The sequence below is a fragment of the Somniosus microcephalus genome, chromosome 1 (assembly GCF_052327205.1).
Source record: "Somniosus microcephalus isolate GS21.2 chromosome 1, FLI_Smic_1.0, whole genome shotgun sequence".
NCBI classification, from domain to species: domain Eukaryota; kingdom Metazoa; phylum Chordata; class Chondrichthyes; order Squaliformes; family Somniosidae; genus Somniosus; species Somniosus microcephalus.
Window position 1 is genome coordinate 178,512,914 of NC_140987.1, and position 23,079 is coordinate 178,535,992.

General features: G+C 45.2%; 1 protein-coding gene across 1 annotated transcript in view; it reads right to left on the reverse strand.

The window, feature by feature from the left end:
• ppip5k2 (diphosphoinositol pentakisphosphate kinase 2) overlaps window positions 1–23,079 on the reverse strand; it is a 207,207-nt gene that overhangs the window by 153,897 nt on the left and 30,231 nt on the right. Inside the window, 5 exon segments of the mRNA XM_085987698.1 lie at window positions 11,690–11,776; window positions 12,009–12,110; window positions 16,778–16,899; window positions 17,707–17,868; window positions 18,251–18,352. Of these exon segments, the coding sequence (XP_085843824.1) occupies window positions 11,690–11,776; window positions 12,009–12,110; window positions 16,778–16,899; window positions 17,707–17,868; window positions 18,251–18,352 (575 nt within the window).

The window sequence follows — 23,079 nt, forward strand, 5'->3', positions numbered from 1 at the left end:
GCATGCAAGGTACGTGCAGGTCGGGGGCTTACACCCGCGGGAAGCCCCCGACCCAAATTTCTGGGCCCATATTGTACAAAGCCCGTCCCGGGCTGTGCGGACACTGGCAGAGGTGCATGGCCGGGTACGTTGGTCAAGTTGATGTATGAATTGGAGAGGAACTTGCAGATGATGGTGTTTGCATGCAACTGCTGCCCTTGTACTTCTAAGTGGTGGAGGTCGCAGGTTTGGAAGGTGCAGCCAAAGGTTTGGCAACTTCTTGCAGTGCAGTGTAGATAGTGTATACTGCAGCCACAGTATGCTGGTGATGGAGGGAGTGGATGCTTAGACTGGTGGATAAGGTGTTGATAAATTGGATTGCTTTATCAGGATGTTTCATTTATGCTACTCTTAATTCATCAATTCAAATTTCTCCCACTACTAGTGATACACCTGAAACCACCCTTATGTTATAGTTTAAAATGCTCACTGGACACATTTGGAAGAACAAAATCATAACTACACCCCTTGTTTGTCACAACTAACAGCAGAGTGGATAGCAAGCTGGCTACAATACAGAAAACAGAGAGTAGGGCTTAAAGGTAGTTACTCAGACTGGCAGAAGGTGGGAAGTGGTGTTCCACAGGGATCGGTGCTGGGACCACAGCTGTTCACCATTTAGATAAATGTTTTGATCTCAGAAATCAGAAGTACAATTTCAAAATTTTCAGAAGTGCCGACTGGATGATCCATATCCGCCTACTCCCGAGGTCCCCACCATCATAGAAGACAGTCTTCAGCCAATGTGATTCACTCCACGTGATATCAAGAAATGGCTGAGCACATTGGATACAGCAAAGGCTATGGGCCCCGGCCACATCCCGGCTGTCATGCTGAAGACTTGTGCTCCAGAACTAGCCGCGCCTCTAGCCAAGCTGTTCCAGTACAGCTACAACACTGGCGTCTATCTGACAATGTGGAAAACTGCCCAGGTATGTCCTGCCCACAAAAAGCAGAACAAATCCAATCCGGCCAATTACCCCCCCATCAGTCTACTCTCAATCATCAGTAAAGTAATGGAAGGTGTCATGAACAGTGCTATCAGGCGGCACTTACTCACCAATAACCTGCTCACTGTTGCCCAGTTTGGGTTCCGCCAAGACCACTCACCTCCCGACCTCATTACAGCCTTGGTCCAAACATGGACAAAGGAGCTGAATTCCAGAGGTGAGGTGAGAGTAACTGCCCTTGACATCAAGGCAGCATTTGACCGAGTGTGGCAGCAAGGATCCCGAGTAAAACTGAAGTCAATGGGAATCGGGGGGGAAAGCTCTCCACTGGCTGGAGTCATACCTAGTACAAAGGAAGATGGTTGTGGTGGTTGAAGGTCAATCATCACAGCCCCAGGACATCGCTGCAGGAGTTCCTCAGTGCAGTGTCCTCGGCCCAACCAACTTCAGTTGCTTCATCGATGACCTTCCCTCCAACATAAGGTCAGAAATGGGGATGTTTGCTGATGACTGCACAGTGCTCAGCGCCATTCACAACTCCTCAGATAATGAAGCAGTCCATGACCGCATGCAACAAGACCTGGACGATGTTCAGGCTTGGGCTGATAAGTGGCAGGTAACATTCGCACCACACAAGTACCATGCAGTGACTATCTCCAACAAGCGAGAGTCTAAGCACCACCCCTTGACATTCAACGGAATTACCATCACCAAATCCCCCATCATCAACATCCTGGGGGTTACCATTGACCAGAAACTTAACTGGACCAGCCACATACTGTGGCAACAAGAGCAGGTCAGAGGCTAGGTATTCTGCGGCGAGTGTCTCACCTCCTGACTCCCCAAAGCCTTTCCACCATCTACAAGGCATAAATAAGGAGTGTGATGGAATACTCTCCACTTGCCTGGATGAGTGCAGCTCCAACAACACTCAAGAAGCTCGACACCATCAAGGACAAAGCAGCCTGCTTGATTGGCACCACATCCACCACCTTAAACATTCTCTCCCTCCACCACCGGCGCACCTTGGCTGCAATGTGTACCATCTACAAGATGTACTGCAGCAACTCGCCAAGGCTTCTTTGGCAGCACCTCCCAAACCCGCAACCTCTTCCACCTAGAAGGACAAGGGCAGCAGGCGCATGGGGACACCACCAGCTCCAAGTTCCCCTCCAAGTCACACACCATCCTGACTTAAACACAGAAACATAGAAGATAGGAGCAGGAGTAGGCCATTCGGCCCCTCGAGCCTGCTCTGCCATTTAATGAGATCATGGCCGATCATCCAAATTCAGTACCTTGTCTCTGCTTTCTCCCCATATCCCTTGAGCCTTAAGAAATATATCTAACTCCTTCTTGAATATATTTAATGAATTGGCCTCAACTGCCTTCTGTAGTAGAGAATTCCACAGGTTCACCACTCTGGGTGAAGAAATTCCTCCTCATCGCTGTCGTAAATGGCTTACCCCTTATCCTTGGACTGTGACCCATGGTTCTGGACTCCCCCGCCATCGGGAACATCCTTCCTGCATCTAGTCCTGTTAGAATTTTATAAGTTTCAATGAGATCCGCTCTCATTCTTCTAAACTCCAGCGAGTATAAGCCCAATCGACCCAATCTCTCCTCATACGTCATTCCTGCCATCCCAGGTATCAGTCTGGTGAATCTTCGCTGCACTCCCTCCATGGCAAGAACATCCTTCCTCGGATAAGGTGACCAAAACTGCACACAATACTCAAGATGTGGTCTCACCAAGGCCCTGTACAACTGCAGCAAGACATCCTTGCTCCTGTACTCGAATCCTCTCGCTATGAAGGTCAACATACCATTGGCCTTCTTAACCGCCTGCTGCACCTGCATGCTTACCTTCAGCAACTGGTTCACAAGGACACCCAGGTCTCGTTGCACTTCCCCTTCTCCCAATCTATTGCCGTTCAGATAGTAATCTGCCTTCCTGTTTTTGCCATCAAAGTGGATAACCTCGCATTTATCCACATTATACTGCATCTGCCCAATCACCCAACCTGTCCAAATCATACTGGAGTTTCTCGGCATCCTCCTACAGCACACACGCCCACCCAGCTTTGTGTCATCTGCAAACTTGGAGATATTACATCTAGTTCCCTCGTCTAGATCATTAATATATATTGTGAATAGCTGGGGTCACAGCACCGATCCTTGCGGTACCCCACTAGTCACTGCCTGCCACTCGGAAAAAGACCCATTTATTCCAACTCTTTGCTTCCCATCTGCCAACCAGTTCTCGATCCAAGTCAGTACCTTACCCCCAATCCTATGTGCTTTAACTTTACACGCTAATCTCTTATGCGGGACCTTATCGAAAGCGGGACATTCTGAAAGTCCAAATACACCACATCCACTGGTTCTCCCTTATCTATTCTGCCTGTTACATCCTCAAAAAATTCCAGTAGATTAATCAAGCACGATTTACCTTTTGTAAATCCATGTTGACTTTGTCCGATCCTGTCGGTGTTTTCCAAGTGCTCTGCTATAACATCTTTTATAATGGACTCTAGCATATTCCCCACTACCAATGTCAGGCTTACCGGTCTATAATTCCCCGTTTTCTCTCTACCACCTTTTTTGAATAGTGGGGTAACATTAGCTACCCTCCAATCCAGGGGAACTGTTCCAGAGTCTATAGAATTTTGGAAGATGACCAGCAATGCATCTACTATTTCTAGGGCCACTTCCTTAAGTACCCTAGGATGTAGATTATCAGGCCCTGGGGATTTATCGGCCTTCAATCCCGTCAATTTCCCTAACACCATTTCCCTACAAATACTGATTTCATTCAGTTCCTCCCTCTCATTAGACCCTATGTTCCCCGACATCTCTGGGAGGTTATTTGTGTCCTCCTTTGCGAAGACAGAACCAAAGTATATATTTAATTGGTCTGCCATGTCTTTGTTCCCCATTATAATTTCCCCTGATTCTGACTGCAAGGGACCTACTATGCTTGACTTCACCAATCTTTTTCTCTTCACATATCTATAGAAGCTTTTATAGTCAGTTTTTATGTTCCCTGCAAGCTTACTCTCATACTCTATTTTCCCCCCTCTTAATTAATCCCTTTCTCCTCCTTTGCTGAATCCTAAACTGCTCCCAATCCTCAGGTTTGCTGCTTTTTCTGGCCAATTTATATGTCCTCTCCTTGGATCTTATGCTATCCCTAATTTCCCTTGTTAGCCATGGTTGAGTCACCTTTTTTGTTCTATTTTTATGCCAAACAGGGATGAACAAATTCTGTAGTTCATCCATGCGATCTTTGAATGTTTGCCATTGCCTCTCCACCGTCAACCCTTTGAGTAACATTCCCCAATCCATCCTACCCAACTCGCGCCTTGTACCATCGTAGTTTCCTTTATTTAAATTCAGGACCCTAGTCTCTGAGTCAACTACTTCACTCTCCATCTTAATGAAGAATTCTTTCATATTATGATTGCTCCGCCCCAAGGGGCCTCGCACAACAAGATTGCTAATTAATCCTTTCTCATTACATAATACCCAGTCTAAGATGGCCTGATCTCTAGTTGGTTCCTCGACATATTGGTCCAGGAAATCATCCCATATACACTCCAGGAATTACTCCTCCTCGGTATCGTTACTAATTTGGTTAGCCCAATCTGTATGTAGATTAAAGTCACCCATGATAACTGCTGTGCCCTTGTGGAAGCGTCTCTAATTTCCTGTTTAATGCCATCCCCAACCTCAGCATTACTGTTTGGGAGTCTGTATACAACTCCCACTAACGTTTTCTGCCCCTTGGTATTTCTCAGCTCTACCCATACAGATTCCACATCATCAGAGCAAATATCCTTCCTTACTATTGTGTTAATCTCCTCTTTAACCAGCAATGCTACCCAACCTCCTTCTCCTTTTTGCCTGTCTTTCCTGAATATTGAATACCCCTGGATGTCGAGTTCCCAGCCTTGGTCACCCTGGAGCCATGTTTCCGTAATCCCAATCATATCACATCCGTTTACATCTATTTGCGCAGCTAATTCATCCACCTTATTACGAATGCTCCTCGCATTAAGACACAAAGCCTTCAGGCTTGTTTTATTAACACTCTTACACCTTTTAGAATTATTATTTACTGTGGCCATGTTTGATTTAAACCCTTGATTTCTCTGCCACTTTTGCTTTTCTCCTTCCTGTCTTTTGCTTCTATCCTGGTTTCCCTTTCCTCGGTCTCCCTGTACAGGTTCCCAACCCCCTGCCATTGGAAATATATCGCCGATCCTTCATCGTTGCTGGGTCAAACTCCTGTCAACAGCACCCTGGGAGTACCTTCACCACACGGACTGCAGCGATTCAAGGCGGGAGCTCACCACCACCTTCTCAAGGGCAATTAGGGATGGGCAATAAATGGTGGCCTTGCCAGCGATGCCCACATCCCATAAATGAATAAAAAAAGATGACACCAAATTGGGGCACACTGTTACTACTGAGAAAGACTGCGACAAAATTTTAAAAAGACATTAATAAACTTGCAGAATGGGTGTGGAAATGGGAAATTAATTTCAATATACAGGAAACTCTTTGGTATCCAGCACCAACGGAACTGGGATGGTGCCGGTTGATTAAAAATTCCGGATGACGGAAAGGGTCATCTACCGAGGCTATTTTTAACAAAGAAAAATTTTAAAAAATCAAGAAATGTGCAGTATATAGTAATTGGGTACTCACCTACAGAATGCGGTGTTAAATGGATGGTGGAAGATGCTTGATTTAAGTACAGTACTGCCAGTTGAGGATAATCCATAACTCTTCAATGACTTCCGACTGCGCCAAGAAGCAGAGTAGTGGCAGTTTGGAAAACTACCCCCACTGACTAACTAGGCCACCGCGGGAGACTCGGACTCGGCAACATTTACAGTTATTAAGGTGTTGTTTTCGGAGTATAAATTTTGCCGGTTAAGAGAGAATTCTGGATATTTAGGTGCCATTTAAATGAGAGTTTCCTGTAGCTAATTGTGAAGTGGTGCATATTGGTAGGAGGAATAAGGAGGACACATACTGCTTGGAAAATAAGAGTCTAAGGCCTAGAAATTAGATATGGCCCACAAGCTAGCACTATTTGCCTGTGCCCGTTCAAAGTGGTGCAGGCAGCATGCAAAATTCGTGCTGTCTGTTCATTATAATGATTGGAACGCTGATCTCCGCACTACACATGCTGCCGATTTGCTTAGCGCTCAACTGGGGGGACGGGGGTGTGTGAGCGGCAATATTGGGTGCAGTCTCATGGCCAGTAATGTTTGGCCTAGGCTCTCTGCACTACCTAAAGAAGAGGTGCTTTCCTGCAGGAGCACCTCAGTGTCATTGCAGATCAAGCCATGGCACAGCAATCAAGGGAGCGAGCAAGAAGGTTTTTAGATGCTGCACTAGAGACCTTGGTCCTGGCTGTGCAATGAAGGTGGGCTGTGCTGTACCTGCAGGAGGGCATCCAAAGACATTTGCAGAAGGCTATGGGAGGCAGCGGACTCAGTCACGTCCACCAGTGTTGTCCCAAGGACCTGGATCCAGTGCTGAAAAAAGTTTAATGACCTCACACAGCAGGTCAAGGTGAGTGAAGGCTTCAGCAAGTGCCATATCCCACCATCAGCACCACAAGCCTCACACATGGCTCAATGCACCACACCCCCATCACTCACCTATCAGCAATATCTAGCCATCACCACTCATACCTCACAATCAGAGCTTCACTTCACCCTCACAACCTCACCACTGCTGCAACACTCACACCCACATTTCACACCCTGCACACACCAACAGCTATTCAACTATGGCAGGCACATCACCCCACACTCACTGATACACTTCCCTTTCTCTTGCAGGCAAAGTTGGCACATAACAGGAGGGAGCAATGGCAGATGGGAGCCGGCCAAGCCGCAATACAGAACCTCACAGACCTGGAGAAATAGGTGCTCAACATTATTGGAGGGGCAGTGACAGATTATGTGGCCACGGGAGAAGTTGAAGCCGTTGCTGATAATGACGGTACTGTCATAAATAATCCTTCTTCTCACATTCCACTTCCCCCTCATCCCACAATCTCTTCTCACTTACAAGCTGCTGATGGTGTATGCATGGAGATGTTGCTTTCCCCCCCCTTCCATCACCACAACCCGACCCTTGTGCCTTCAGATACCCAACAACTGCCAGCAGGCCAACCTGTCCCTCAATTTGTGGAGCAGTGACGGAGGAGAAGACGACGATACATCGGCACTACAGCTGACACTCGCAGACACCAGCTCAGAAAATGGCACTGCGCGGAGGGTACTAGAGAGACAGGATCTGCACATGGTGAGGTATTGGGCATGAATGGGCTGCAACCAGGCCAGGGTGAAAGGGAGCTTGGGAGCCAGCTCCCCGGAGGGTTAGTTCACGCACGAGTTCTGCTCTACAGGACTTGGATGATGATCGCGATGGGATGGCCTTCAGAAAAAGGGCGATGGTTATGCACACGGAAATGCTAGGTGCAATGGCAAGCTTGCCAGAGAGCCTCTGGTCAGTGACAAGGAGCATTGAGGAGTCCAGCGCCAACCTTGCGCAGAGCTTGGAGCCCAGGATGGAAATGATGGACAACTCTAGGAGATACCTTTTGGACCCAGCCATGATGCTGTGTGTGATGGGTAATGTCGCAGCTTCCATTGCAGCACAGGTGGATGCGACCCAACATCAGTGTTGCAGTGGAAGCGCAGACTGCTCTCCTGCAGCTCAGCTTGCTGCCACGCAAGCTCAGACTGCAGCCATCATCACTGGGTTTACAAATGTCGAAAGGGGCTTGCAGGGTGTCGCAGCAGGCCAGCAACCTGTCCTCCAACAGATGGCTAGGACTGCTGAGGCACCGCCCCGGGGAAGTGGCAGTGGGTCTGTGGAGCAACAACCTGCTGTCCTCTCAGAATGACAGGCAGTGGCAGTGGTGGAGTAGGAATGCTATCAGCCAGCCAGCCCAGACTGCTCCCGCCCATGCTGAGGTGGTTCAGCTGGTCGAGGACGTCTTGCAAGGCCATCTGTAGTCTCCCACTGAAAGTCAGCAGCCTTCCACCAGCCACACTGCAGCCACTGGGGGAACACTGTGTAGGAGCACTAGAGCAGGCAAAGGCACACGAAGGACAGAAACTAAGTGAATGCTCAAGTGTGATTAGTTGACGTTATAATTTTGATTCCATTCGGACAAATTTATCATTTTTGTTTGGAATGTGTGTTTTGTGGTGGCTCTCATTTCAGATTTGTGCCCAGGAGGACGCCGTGACGTTCTGTGACAGAGGGATGGCATGATGGGGAAGTGATGAGCAATGGGGATCTGGGGTTTCAGTCATTGGAATCAGAGTCTAATGATGCATGCATGGACAGCCCATCCGGAACAGGGATTTGCTGCCTGCCTCCTCCCGCCCTCCTCTTCCACATCCTGAGTGGTCATGCAATCCCTGGTGGCAAGGGTTGCACCCTCATGATGGCCAAGTTGCGGAGCATGCAGCAGACCACACGAAATGGGACATCCACTCTGGCAAGTGCTGGAGTGTTCCTCACAAGCAGTCAAGGCAGCGGAACCGTTGCTTGAGCACCCAGATTGTCTGCTCGATGATGTTCCTCGTGGCAGCATAGCTATCATTACATGAGTGGTGGGGTTGCGGAGGGGAGTGCGGGCCACGAGCGGTGGGGTTGCAGAGGGGAGTCATCAGTCAGGTGCAGACTGGATAGCCCTCGTCTCCGAGGAACCACCCTTCATTTGACTTGGTGGCCGGAAGATTGCTGGCACACCGGACTGGCGCAGGATGAAGGCATCATGACTGCTGACAGGATACTGGGCATTCACCATCATGAAGCACTGGGCGTGGTAGCACAACAACTGCACATTAAGCGAGTGGTAGCCTTTGCGGTTACGGAACATCTCAGGATTGGTATTCAGTGCCCACAAAGCCACGTGTGTGTGCCCTGTACCATGGGGAAGCCCGCTATCTTGGCAAAGCCACATGTGCGCTGGTCAGAGAGAAGGCAGCAAAGTCGCTTCTTCTGGAGCAGAGGGCCTCTGGGACTTCCCGGATGCAGTGATGGGCAGCGAACTGGGAGATCTTAGCTATGTCTCCTGCTACAGGCTGGAAGGACCCGCTGGTGAAGAAATAGAAGGCCACGGTGACCTTGAGGGCCACTGGGAGAGCTGTGGTCACCCTGCTCTGAGGCTGCAGGTCTGGTTGCAGGAGGTGGCCACCTTCTTAGTAAAGCAGAGCCTCCTAATATGCTGCTCCTGGCTTAGGTACAGGTAGGAGGAGTGCTCCCTGAAGACCCTAGTTGGGTAAGGTCTCATGTTGAGAGCCCACCTGTCCCTACACCCTCTGCGAGCATCTTCTCCTCTTCTTCGCTGCCTCTCCCAAAGATACTGGAGCCCCCATGACTGTGAGCAGGTAGTGTGAGCAGAAGCCTTTAAATGAGAATGAAGGCGTTCTCCACTTGCAGCAACACTCCCTGTGATCTCAGGAACTTTAAACAAGTTTAGAAAGCTGCAAGAGTTGCAGAAATTTAGACAGAACCAGTCAAACTGTGAAACCATGTCAGCTGCAAGTTGTTGATGATGGTCCCTTTAAATAGCACTGTTGGGGGCTCCTTCCTACTGCTGAACACTTGGTCAGCTGGTTGTGATTAAGAGAAGGCGACAAGTGAAGCAGCGACGTTGAATATAGCAGATAGCGTGTCAAGCGAGCACACTCATTGATGTCACAATCTGCCTCATTTCCATTTCTGCAGCAAGCGCTGGCAACGGCAGCACTGCCGACCTGCCCGCCATGGCGGCCCCCCACAGGATCCGCCAGAAGCAAGTCGGCTCCCATTTTTTCATCAAAACGGGCCTTAACGGCCGGCACTAATCTCCTGGATTTCTACGCCTAGATGAGGTAGAAAAGCAAAGGGATCTAGGGGTACACATTTACAAATCACTAAAAGTAGCAACGCAAGTTAACAGGCCATGAAAAATGCAAACAAAGCACCGAGGTTCATTTCTAGATGAATAGAATTAAAAAGCAGGGAAATTATGTTAAACTTGTATGGAACCTTAGTTACACCACACTTAAGAGTACAGTTCTGGTCTCCATATTACAAAATGGATATAAAGGCTCTGAAAAAGGTGGAAAAAAGATTTACAAGATAGCAGAACTGAGGGGTTATAACTATCAGGATCGACTAAATATGCTGGGTTGTGACAGACATTAAAGGTAGATCTGGGAGGTGATCACATGATCAACTTCTCCAGTTAAATAGCCAGCTAATTTTCAAGCTTTCTTTTTGATCATTTATATTGCATTCTTGTTTTACTGAATCATGAGATTGCAGACATACAGAAAGACATTAGAAGAATTCCGAGAATGACTTCACTGATACAACCAGCATATTGGCAATTCATTGAAGCTATTTTCACCTATTTGACCCTCGCATCCAAAAATCCTAACATTGCAAAAGGCTGGAATCAGTGTCACACCACAAATATAAACCCTCCTTTGTTTTGCACTGGTAACTAAAGTGCTTGGAGGCTTAATTAAGAATACTGAAAGGTTTCACTTAGCATTAATAATTTGTGTCTTTTTTTTTTTTAATTGATCTGTTAAATCATTGTGGCCTAGAAATTCAGTGGGCCTTGCGCCCACTTAGCGCCTAAAGAGGTCTTTTGCGCCGGCGGGGTGGTAGCGCGGAAATTGAGTGCAGCGGTATTGGCGGCGGTAGCCGTTAGCGCTGCGCCGGGACCGATGACGTCATCGGTGTGCGCGGTGGCCCGTAACGCCCCGAAACCGCGCCGATCCCCATATTTATTTGCGGCCGCCTCCTCCGAAGCGGGCGCAAACAGCGACCAGAAAACGGGGCCGTCCTGCTGCCATAGTGGGGCGCTTTAAAGCGGAAGGTGCGGGCGGCCGCCTGCCCACACCTCCTTCCCCGGCCTCCTCCACCCCCCCCCGCAGCATTGCCGGCTGGTTTCCGTGGAGCCCGGCACTTCTCCGTTGTGCCGGGCTCTTTTGCCGGCACTCGCGATCGGGGCTCTGGCCGTTGCAGGCACCTCCCCCTTAAGAGAAGGAGGAGGCCTGCAGTACCGCAGCCTGCCGCACCGCATCGAGTGGCGCTGCGGCAACTAGCGCGCCGATATTCAGTTGCAGCGCCCCAAACGGAGGCGGGCACACCCTGGTATAGCGCCCGCTTCCGAATTGGGGCGCAGAAGACGAATATACGGTGTGCGCTAATGCCTCCCCGCCCAGCGCTAACTTTTGGGCGCGAGCGAGCTGCCCGCGCCCAAGTGAATTTCTAGGCCTGTGACTTTTAAAATGGCCAGAACAAAAAATGTACTAGTATATAAATTGCACTCTCAAGCATGCTGCTTATATAAACCTGCATTGATATAACATACCAGATTTTATGATATACATCCCATTTGTGTGAACAAACACCAGTAATCAATCAATATACATTCTGAAGGCTCAACGTTCTAGCAAAGATAGAAGAGGGTTTGTACCCTGTGTTGTGTTGGAATTGACTTCAGTCTTTAGTAATGCTGTGATTTTTGCAGTGGAACAGTTTGAAGGTGACAATATTGCAAATATATATAGAGCTAAAAATTCAAAAAAGACATTTACATACAATTAAAAATCACCATATTGTTTCCCGTTAAGGCCAAAAATTAAACTACACCTTACCTCTGATGCCTCACTTCCATTTTCATTTTTTGCTTTGGAGTTCGATCCCCATGCCTTATGACTGCTATTACACAACGAAGCTCCATCCTATACAGCAAGGCATAAAATAGATAGGCTGAATTTATAGAAAGCATTTCAAGTTGTATATACATTATTCAAGTAGGATGAGTTTCCAAATGCAGGAAATACTATTCTGTACACACACACATTCATCATGCTCAAATTTCAAGATAATTCCCTTAATCAGAAAAAAACTCTGTTTAATCCAAATTTGCTAGTTATTCTTACTACATATAATACCAATCTGTAGCAGCCTCACATTGTGCCAGATGTGGTAGGTACAATAGGAATGTCCTCCGCTTCAGTAGGGATAGACCACGGGATGTGAAACTGTGGAGCTAACTCTCGCATGATGATGTTTCTGTAAAATAAACAATGGTATTCATGCTGAAATAGTAAAATCGGCAGTGAAATCATCAATTTCAATTCCTTTCATTATTGACTGGCTCATGTTTACACAAAATTAATGTTTAAACTGCAAATCATAACCTGCAGATACATAGAAAAGTTTCAATTTGAGGCTTACCTAAAAATGTTGATTTTTTTTTACATTGGAGTTATGAAAAGGAATCTTTCACTTCATCGTGGCAATTAAAAAAAAGAGCCTGGCAGTTTTGCAATGAATATATCTTAGATACAAAGGCCAAGTGTTTCTGCCTTGGGCGCAATCAGCAATCTGGACACTCAAAATTGCATTAATTTTCTGAAGTTATGTTATGTTTCAAGTTTCCGCTCAAACTTATTTGGAAAATAGAAACACATGTTATTAAAGGGATGGTGGTAATTTGGGTATGAAATTGGTTAAGGGATAGGAGGTAGAAAGTAGTGGTGAATGGATGTTTTTCTGACTGGAGAAAAAAGTGAGGTTTCCCCAGGGGTCAGTATTAGGAGCATTGCTTTTCTTGTGCTATCCGGCACCGACGGGACCGAGCTGTTGCCGTTCCCTCAAAACTGCCGGACACTCCAGCGCTAATGTTGAAACATACGGAGATTTTCAGCTCCGTGTGAATCAACAAACCCTGTTGCTTAGCAACAGCTTCTAAACAGTCGGCAAGCGTCCCTGTAGCGTCTCTAGCTGAAGCTGTTGCTTAGCTACAGACCTTGCAGAGCTTGACTGTTGAGAAAAAAGCAACGAAAAGAAAAAAACGGCTCCTGATTTTTGCCAGTGGCTCGAGCTTGCCAGACATTTAGCCTCCGGATAACACAAAGTTGCCTGTAATATATAAATGACCTGGACTTGGGTATAGGGAGTACAATTTCTAAGTTTGTGGACGATTCAAAACTTGGCAATGCAGTAAATAGTGAGTATGATAGTAGCAGACTTCAGGAGGACATAGGCAGACTGGTAAAATGGGCAGACACATGGCAGATGCAATTTAAAGTGGACAAGTGTGAAGTGATGCACTTTGGGAGAGGCAGTATAATCTAAATTATATTATTTTGAGGAGGGTGCAAGAACAGAGGGACCTGGGGATGCATAATCACAAATATTTGAAGGTGGCAGGGCAAGTTGTTAAGAAAGCGTATGGGATACTTGTCTTTGTAATTGGGACATCGAATACAAAAACAAGTCAGTCATGCTAAACCTTTACAAATCTCTGGTTAGGCCTCAGCTGGAGTACTCTAGGCACCAATCTTTAGGAAGGATCTCAAGGCCCTGGAGAGGGTACAGAGGAGGTTTACCAGGATGATACCAGGGATGAGGGAATTCAGTTATGTGGAAAAATTGTAGAAGCTCGAATTGTTCTCCTTGGAGCAGAAAAGGTTAAGGGGAGACCTAATAGAGGTATTCAAAATTATGAGGAGTTTTGATAGAGCAAGTAGCGAAAAACTGTTTCCTCTGGCCAGTGTTTAAAATAACTGGCAAATGAACTAGGGGAAAAATGAGGAGACATGTTTTCACAGAGGGTTGATAAGATCTGGAACGCACTACCTGAAAGGATGGTGGAATCAAAATTCCATAACTTTTAAAAGGCAATTGGACATGTACTTGAAGAGGACTAATTTGCAGGGTTGTGGGGGAAAAGCTGGGTTGTGGGACTAAGTTGGACAGCTCTTTCAAAGAGCCAGCTGAGCCAAATGGTCTCCTCCGGTGCTGTAAGATTCTATGATTCTATAAACACAAACGTAAAATCTTCCATGAACCAGCACCATCAAGCAGCATTTTATTTTATTTTTTTCCCCCTTGCATTAAAATATATTCCTTGATATATTTAAGAGTAGTAACCTAGTGCAGTTTTATTAATACAGCTGAAAATGAGTTTATTACAAAAACTAAGCATTTAAGTGTCTAGTCCATCACCTGAGAGTAATCCGATTTTAAATAACTGAAAATGATCTTAATATCTATACAGAACCACCTATTAGTTTAAGTGGTGCACAGTAATTTCTTAGTAAATTAAATATTTATGGCACAATTAGCAGAAACTCGCCAAGGTGATTAAATATATCTGGAGGCGTGGACAGTTTTGTGGGCGGGGCCGCCTTCCAGCATAATGTTTTTTAAACCAGCGCAGAAGATCACTGAAACTCGATTTGCACTGGATGTAACTTGCATTTGAAATACCTTGATCTTTTGCGCTGATTTGGCTGATTTTGGACGAATTGCACGTGAAAACTCCAGTTCACAATCATTTAAAACCCATCTCATAGGAAAAAGATACTGGTTTTGCACGATGAAATAAATAATGAAACATGGGCCAATAAATCATATTTTTCCATCTGAAAACTGAATTTCTTATGAAGTAAATAGATATAATAAAATCTGCAAAATCACTTTCTTCACATGGCTGGAGTAAAGATTTTACATAACATAAGAAATAGGAGCAGGAGTAGGCCATTTGGCCCTTCGAGCCTGCTCCGCCATTCAATAAGATCATGGCTGATCTTCTGCCTCAACTCCACTTTTCTGCACTATTTCTATATCCCTTGATTCCATTAACATTCAAAAATCTATCGATCTCAGTCTTGAATATACTCAACGACTGAGCCTCTACAGCCCTCTGGGGTAGAGATTTCCAAAGATTCACCACCCTCCGAGTGAAGAAATTTCTCCTCATCTCAGTCCTAAACGGCCAACCCCTTATTCTGAGACTGTGACCACTGGTTCTAGACGCCCCAGCCAGGGGAAACATCCATCCTGCAGCTACCCTGTCAAGCCCTGTAAGAATTTTGTATGTTTCAATGAGATCACCTCTCATTCTTCTAAATTCTAGAGAATATAGGCCTAGTGTACTCAATCTCTCCTCATAGGACATTCCCCCCATCCCAGGAACCAGTCTGGTGAACCTTCGTTGCACTCCCTCTATGGCAAATATATCCTTCCTTAGGTAAGGAGACCAAAATTGTACACAATACTCCAGGTGTGGTCTCACCAGGGTCCTATATAATTGCAGTAAGACGTCTTTACTCTTATACTCAAATCATCTTGTAATAAAGGCCAACATACCATTTGTTTTCCTAGTTGCTCACCAGTCACACATTGGAGAACTAATATGTGATGCTACATATCATAAGAACATAAGAAATAGGAGCAGGAGTAGGCCAATCGGCCCCTCGAGCCTGCTCCGCCATTCAATAAGATCATGGCTGATCTGATCCTAACCGCCAATCCACTATCACAGAACCATCTCCTGAATCTAACAGAATTAGACACACGAAATAGGAGCAGGATCAGGCTACACGGCCCCTGGGCCTGCTCCGCTACCCACAGGGCCATGACCGATCCGAACCTAGACTCATGTCCAAATTCATGCCCGCTCCCCGTAACCCTTAATTCCCTTTACTTCTATTTCTGTTTTAAATTTATGTAATGATGTAGCTTCTACAGCTTTTTGGGGCAGCATATTCCATGGACCTACCACCCTCTTGAGTGACATAGTTCCTCCTCATCTCAGTTTTGAAAGAGCAGCCCCTTATTCTAAGACTATGCCCCCTAGTTCTAGTTTCACCCATCATCGGGAACATCTTCCCCGCATCCACCCGATCCAACCCCTTCACAATCTTATATGTTTCAATAAGATCGCCTCGCATTCTTCTGAACTCCAATGAGTAGAGTCCCAATCTACTCAACCTCTCCTCATATGTCCATCCCCTCATCCCCGGGATTAACCGAGTGAACCTTCTTTGTACTGACTCGAAAGCAAGTATGTCCTTTCTTAAGTATGGACACCAAAACTGTATGCAGTATTCCAGGTGCGGTCTCACCAATACCTTGTACAACTGAAGCAATACCTCCCTATTTTTATATTCTATCCCCCTAGCAATGAAAGCCAACATTCCATTGGCCTTCTTAATCACTTGCTGCACCTGCATACTAACCTTTTGAGTTTCGTGCACCAGGACCCCCAGATCCCTTTGTACTTCAGTACTTTCCAGTTTCTTGCCATTAAGATAATAACTTGCTCTACGATTTTTCCTGCCAAAGTGCATAACCTCACACTTTCCAGTATTGTATTCCATCTGCCAAATCTCTGCCCACTTACTTAGCCTGTCTATGTCCCCTTGCAGGTTTTTTTTTTTATTCATTACTGGACCAAAACCAGTAAGTGTGTGAAGCAGATGGATACAGAGCCACAGGTCTTGTGATGAATCTGCAATCCTCGGGATATTATGTGTAAAATTATTTCACTTTTCTGTGCGCATCATATATAAAGGTGGTGGGGGTCTGGAACTCACTGCCTGAAAGGGTGGTAGAGGCAGAAACGCTCATCACATTTAAAAAGTACTTGGATATGCACTTGAAGTGCCTTAACCTACAGGGCTACAGACCAAGAGCTAGAAAGTGGGATTCGGCTAGAACAGACACGATGGGGTGAATGGCCTCCTTCTGTGCCATAAATTTGTATGATTCTATGATATGTAGCGTATTAGTGTACAAGAACTGTACGCAGATTTTTCTGAATACCAAATTAATTGTGCTAAGCTTTTGTACCAAGCGAATAAATCTTATTCTTAAAAGTTGTTTAATAGTCTTCAACATTATTCTATGAAAAAATTACAATACTAGAAAAATAACAAAGATCTTACCCCAAAATCTTTGCACAATCATCATAATACTTCATGGAATTCTTCACAAAGCTGAAGCCATTAACATCGCAGACATAGGATTGGCCATTAGCTCGCAACAGGTCAAAGCCACAAACAGTTTGCTGTCAAAAACAAGATAGGTAGAGGAAAATTAATATCAATTCAGTAATAAATATGTCAGGGAAAGCTTTTAAAAATTATTTAAATCACAAGAATGTTGCATGATACTGTAGCTCAATTTCAACAGCTGTTTAATAATTCAATACCAGCAAATTGCAAGTCAAATCATCTATGTCTTATATTATTGACATCACATTTCACATTGGATTTAGGAAGACTTCAGCTTTTTTTTTTTAATTCCAATTATCATCTAACCTCAAACTGGGCACAAAAGTATTTTTTTCCCCAAAACTGAGTTCAGTAGTCTGCAATTTTCAGACTTAAAACAATTTTGATAAAATTAAACCAAAGAAAATATCAGCATTAAATTGAATTTTAAAAAATCAACTAAACGAGCTTAAATGTATTAAAAACAAAGCAATGTCCACTATCACAATGTAAATTTTCAGGCTATTTCAGCATTATACAATACCTACTAAGTAATTAAATTTAACTTACAATGCACAAGGTACAACTGGGAAGGATTTAATTAAATTTGAATGTCATGACTTTTCAGAAATGCTACATAACCTGTTCATAATTTCAAGGGTCAGTTTGAAGTATCCAACTTTTGCACTTAAGGTATGTGAAGAATTTTACAATACTTACAAAAAATACAAATGTCCTTTAACTTTTGAACTGTGGACATTTTCTCCACAATATGTAATCTCACCAGAAGACATTTCATTATTTCCATCATAGCCAAACAAAATTCTTCACTTCAATTGCATTAAACTAACTGCAAGCAGGTGTTTTATTCTACCACCTACCTTAAAAGCAAGGCAAACTTTCCAAGCAATTAACTTCTCTCTAGCATTTAGAATGACAGGATAGCGAACTTCCTTTCCTTCACTGTCTCGCTCAACCTTACCATCAAGAGCAGGAGATTTGCGAGCCTCTGCGTGAGCATAATCTGGACCAACTGTGTAAACCTTTAAGCAAAAATCATACATAAGAATGCTGTTCGAGATGGTACCTCGGACAATATCCCAATAGGAAAGCCTCATTGTGAAAGGCAAAACAGATCGACTTTTAAGTGCAGTTTATTTCCATCAAGTAAGGTAGTCAGAGATAAAAAGGCAGCAGCTAGTTGCCATGGAACTTAAATTATTTTTTACAGTGCTTGGAGAAATACAGTAAAAACAAGTTAATTATTTTTCTTTAAAAGGCAAAGGAAATCTTGCCAGAGCACTGGAATTGTTATATGAACAACTGTATAATGTCTTTGCAAATTAAATGGCTCAAATCCTTTGTTGATTGTAGCTGAAGAGTACTTTACTGTTTTGAAAATAAATAATTTTTGAATCTCTGTACCTTTACATCTGTACCATCTGTTGGCATAAACTGCTCATATATATAAGAACCAGTTTTTCGGACACTGCTTTCGGGGGAATAGACACTGCTTCTACTGCCAATCTGAAACAGAAAAACATTGTACAGAATATTCTATGTATGATATTTTAACCACATATCCGCTCCATCACCAAGACGCCTACTTCCACCTCCGTAACATTGCCCGACTCCGCCCCTGGCTCAGCTCATCTGCTGCTGAAACCTTAATCCATGCCTTTGTTACCTCTAGCTATTCCAATGCTCTCCTGGCCAGCCTCCCATCTTCCAACCTACATAAACTTGAGCTCATCGAAAGCTTTGCTGTCCGTATCCTAACTCGCACCAAGTCCCATTCCTACCGCTCCCATTACTACCCCGCCTCTATCCCCTTAAACTACTCGTTTAATCGATATCCCCACCGCCCTCAGACGCTCATTTTACCTTTAATCCTCCAAGAGGCTCCCTCACAATCAATATTTCCTTTCTCCACTCCCTTATCCTATCCTTCCTCCCACAGAGGTCTTATTTGCTTTCAATATTCCACTTGCTTTTTAAAAAATAAAACCAAATCATAATGAAGAAAGACACCCTACCTGTGTGTTCTATTTGTTTATCTGTCACTTACGCACACACACACAATCTGTTTTTCAAAAATCGCCCTCTGCCATCTCCACAACATTGTCTGGTCCACTCCTACCTCAGCTCAAAAGCCAATGAAACTCTTTCATATCCTTGTTACGTTCAAACTTAAACATTCCAAAGCTCTCCTGGCCAACCTCCCATCCTCTTGCCATTCATAAACTTTAGCGCATCTAAAATTCTTTGTTTCTATCCAACACCAAGTCCTGCTCACCCATCACCCCGGTCCTCACTGACCTACATTGGCTTCTGCAGTATTGCCAATCCCACCATCTCATAAATCAGGTGACAAACTCTTAAAAATGAGTAGCTTTTTTTCCCCCCCTGACCCGACCCCTCGCTGACCCTTGCTCACGAACAGGAAGCGCAATCCGCGACCTTTGCTCCCAGACAGGAAAGCGCATTTGGCCGTCACTAACCAATTGCTGACATAAGAACATAAGAAATTGGAGCAGTAGTAGGCCATATGGCCCCTCGCGCCTGCTCCACCATTCAATAAGATCATGGCTGATCTTCGACCTCAACTCCATTTTCATGCCCTATTCCCATATCCCTCGATTCCCTTCGAGTCCAAAAATCTATCAATCTCAGTCTTGAATATACTCAATGACGGAGCATCCACAGCCCTCTGGGGTAGAGAATGCCAAAGATTCACAACCCTCCGAGTGAAGAAATTTCTCCTCATCTCAGTCCTAAATGGCCGACTCCTTATCCTGAGACAATGCTCCCTAGTTCTAGAACTTTACTGAGGTCGAAATCAGCCACTTTGAGAATGGGGACTTCTGACTTCTCCAAAATCAAAATATTGTCGGGTTTCAGGTCCCAGTGGACGATGTCGTTCTTGTGCAAAAAAAAAAGCAATGGCGCTGGTCACTGTTTTTAAATCTTATAATGGAAAAAGTGACTGAATGATAAACTATAAAGAAAAAAACTTAGACTTACATTTATACAGTGCCTTTCACGACCACCAGACGTCTCAAAGCACTTTACAGCCAATGAAGTACTTTTGAAGTGGAGTCACTGTTGTAATGTGGGAAACGCGGCAGACAATTTGCACTCAGCAAACTCCCACAAACAGCAATGTGATAATAACCAGATAATGTTTTTGTTATGTTGGTTGAGGGAGAAATATTGGCTCCCCTACTCTTCTTCAAAATAGTGCCATGGGATCTTTTATGTCCACCCGAGAGAGCAGACGGGGCCTCGGTTTAACGTCTCATCCAAAAGACAGCACCTCCGACGGTGCAGCACTCCCTCAGTACTGCACTGGAGTGTCAGCCTAGCTTTGTGTGCGCAAGACCCTGGAGTGGGACTTAAAAATAATGATCTGTATATTAAATAACCTCTGCACCATTTTTGTAGAATGCTGACAATTTTTTTTTTTTTTTTTTTTTAAAAGACAGAATACCTCTGCAGTTTTTTTTTTGCATTTCCTGCTTCTATTTCCAACTATTGATAATGTAAGAGCAACTGAACACTTTGTTTTGCACTTGCCAAATATACCGCATTCATTTAACAGTTCTTTCTGTGACACTGTGAAAAGCTTTGGATGTGCCTGAAATGATTGGCATTTACATAATATTGCTGTTCATCAAAATGAGAGTTTTACAGATTTGACCTGGTATTGACAGCCGACTCTGGCTTCCTGGTGACGCTTGTATAAGGGTCCGACAGGCTTTTGGTGAGGGAAAAAAAAAGGATGCAAGTGGTGAACTGGATATTGCGTTTGAATTCTGGAGTTAACCAGATGAACTGGAATGATACCTTTTCAGTCCTGCACATTTCTAGGTTTCTGTCAATCCACTTAAATACTACCCAACACCCCTGTTGTCTAGGGTCTACAGTAGAATTGTTAAGCAGCAGGAGACAGTTCGGGCTGGGCAGAGTGTCAACAGGCCTTGCCCTCCCAGCTCACCTTCAGGTAACTCCACAGGTCGAGCTGGTCTCAGGGAGCGGGTCAGTTGATTCAGCTGCACGTTCAGCTGCTCCATCGCCCGTTCCATCATCTACAACCGCACCATCTCAAAAAGAGAGTGCACAGGCCCTCACCTCCAGTCTGCGCCACTTGCGTCTCTCACAACAGAAGCCGAAATGTTGTTGTTGTTACCGAGACACTTCCCATTGACGCAGATTAAACCAGCCCATAAGTAGGTAAGTGTTTAGAAAATGCACGTAAATATTCACCATTTGTGATGATTTGAAAGCTGTGTGCAAGCGCTCGCCGGCCCCAAGGATCTGCTCACCTTTCAGCATGCTGCCCTCTGAGGAGGCATTGTGGCCACACATGCTCAGACTGCACAATCTAAATCCAGCTCATTGTCACAACTCTGAGCAAAAATATCAAGCCCAAGCCCAGGCTTTTGGGAGAGGCTGATGCCTTCATGTAGAAACTTTAATGAAGACACTAATAATTCAATGGATACATTGCTTATGTGGAAAAAAAAAGTCAAACCCTTATTTTGACATTAGAAATTTTAGTTAATGACAAAAAAAGGAAACATTTTTGGAAAGTATTTTGAATAATTTGTGGGGGAAGGATAATGTGCCACCCAGTAACCAGATTGTATAATTACAGTCTAAGGAGCTTACAGAAGTTGTTTCCATTGTAAATCTGGACACATGAATTTATAATAGTAAAAGTGACACAAAAGTGCGACAAAAATATGACAACCAGAAGTAAGGTTTTCTAGAAAAAGGGCTGGATTTTCTCAATGGGGAGCTTTTGGAGGCGGAACTCCCATGTCGGGTTTTAGTCCCGCCTCCATCGACTTGTGGCCAACCCATGCTATTTTCTCTTGATTGACCTTGTTAAGCCCGCCCAGCAGGCCAATTAAAGGAAAGCCATTTTTGGGGGGGCTTTTAAGCAAGGAAAGTCAGTTACAGGTGACGCCAGCGAGTGACGTTTCATCTGTCAAGAGCTTTTGACAGATGAAATATCAGTGTTTGACGGCTCTGTGAAGCTGTCAAACACTGACAATCTGTCCTCCAAGTTCTGTCCTGTCACTCCGGCTCAGTTAGAGAGCTCTCCTGAGCAGAAAGCAGAACTGAACAGTCAAAAGACTGCAGCTTTTGACAGTTCAGTGGCCATTCTGCTTTCTGTGCCGGTGAGCTGAGGGACTCCGAGACCTGAAGTGAGGAAGCCTGCAGGAAGAAGTAAAGGTAAGTAAAAATTAAAACATTTTAAACACACCTCACACACTTACCTCGGCACACATGCACCCATCACTCACCTGCACACCGGACATCTCGGCCTCTCCGACACACAGCTCGCCTCGCTGACCCTGGCAAGGTTCGGAGCCGTCAGGAGTCCACACTTCAGGGCTGAAAAATAGGGATTAGCCAAAAAACTGCCCATCAACAGGCAGTTAATTGGCACTAATCCCCTTCCCGCCTCGGGGAGGCGGCTCCCAGCGCAGGTCGGCTACCCACCTCCTGGGAAGATGGCACGGAGGCGGGTTGGGGGCAGGATGGGTACCCGTCCCCAGATTCTGCCATTTTCCCGCAGTCCCACCTCCAAACCCACCGCCCCAGGGCTGGCAAAATTCCCCCCAAAGCATCCACAGAAGAAAGATTTTTTTTAAATATATATAAATCTTTTAAACTGAACAGCATCAGTAATTCAGATCAAACTATCTGGCAAGACTATTTTTTGATATAAATTAAATGCAATGAAAGAGTAAATCAGTTGATACTTTTGTGGTAAACTGTGGCGACACGCCACCACTGGACATAATCCGCTCACGGCGGCACGGACAGTTTAAGCAGACGCCCCCAGCCGGGGGCCCTTTCCTCCAGCAACTTGTTTCCCGCAGGGACAGGCTGCCGGGAGCACTTCCTGTCTGGGGAGTGTTTAAGTGGTTGCGCGGGCTTTTCCACTTCCTCTTTGCCATGAGGTTGATTAAAGCAGTTGTGTTTCACTAACTCTGGTCTCGACTCCCACGTTTGCCGCGGTATCTCAACACTGGTGACCCCGACGCTCAGGACGAATCCTAAGCTAGCATGGCGGATACAAACGCAGTCACGGTTAAACTACCGGACTTTTGGGAGAACCTGGCCGAAGCCTGGTTTATTCAAGCCGAGTCCAGATTCCGGCTGAAAAACATTACAGTCGACGCCACGAAGTACGACTACCTCGTCGCCTCTCTCACCTACACCACAGTCCCCAAGGTTTG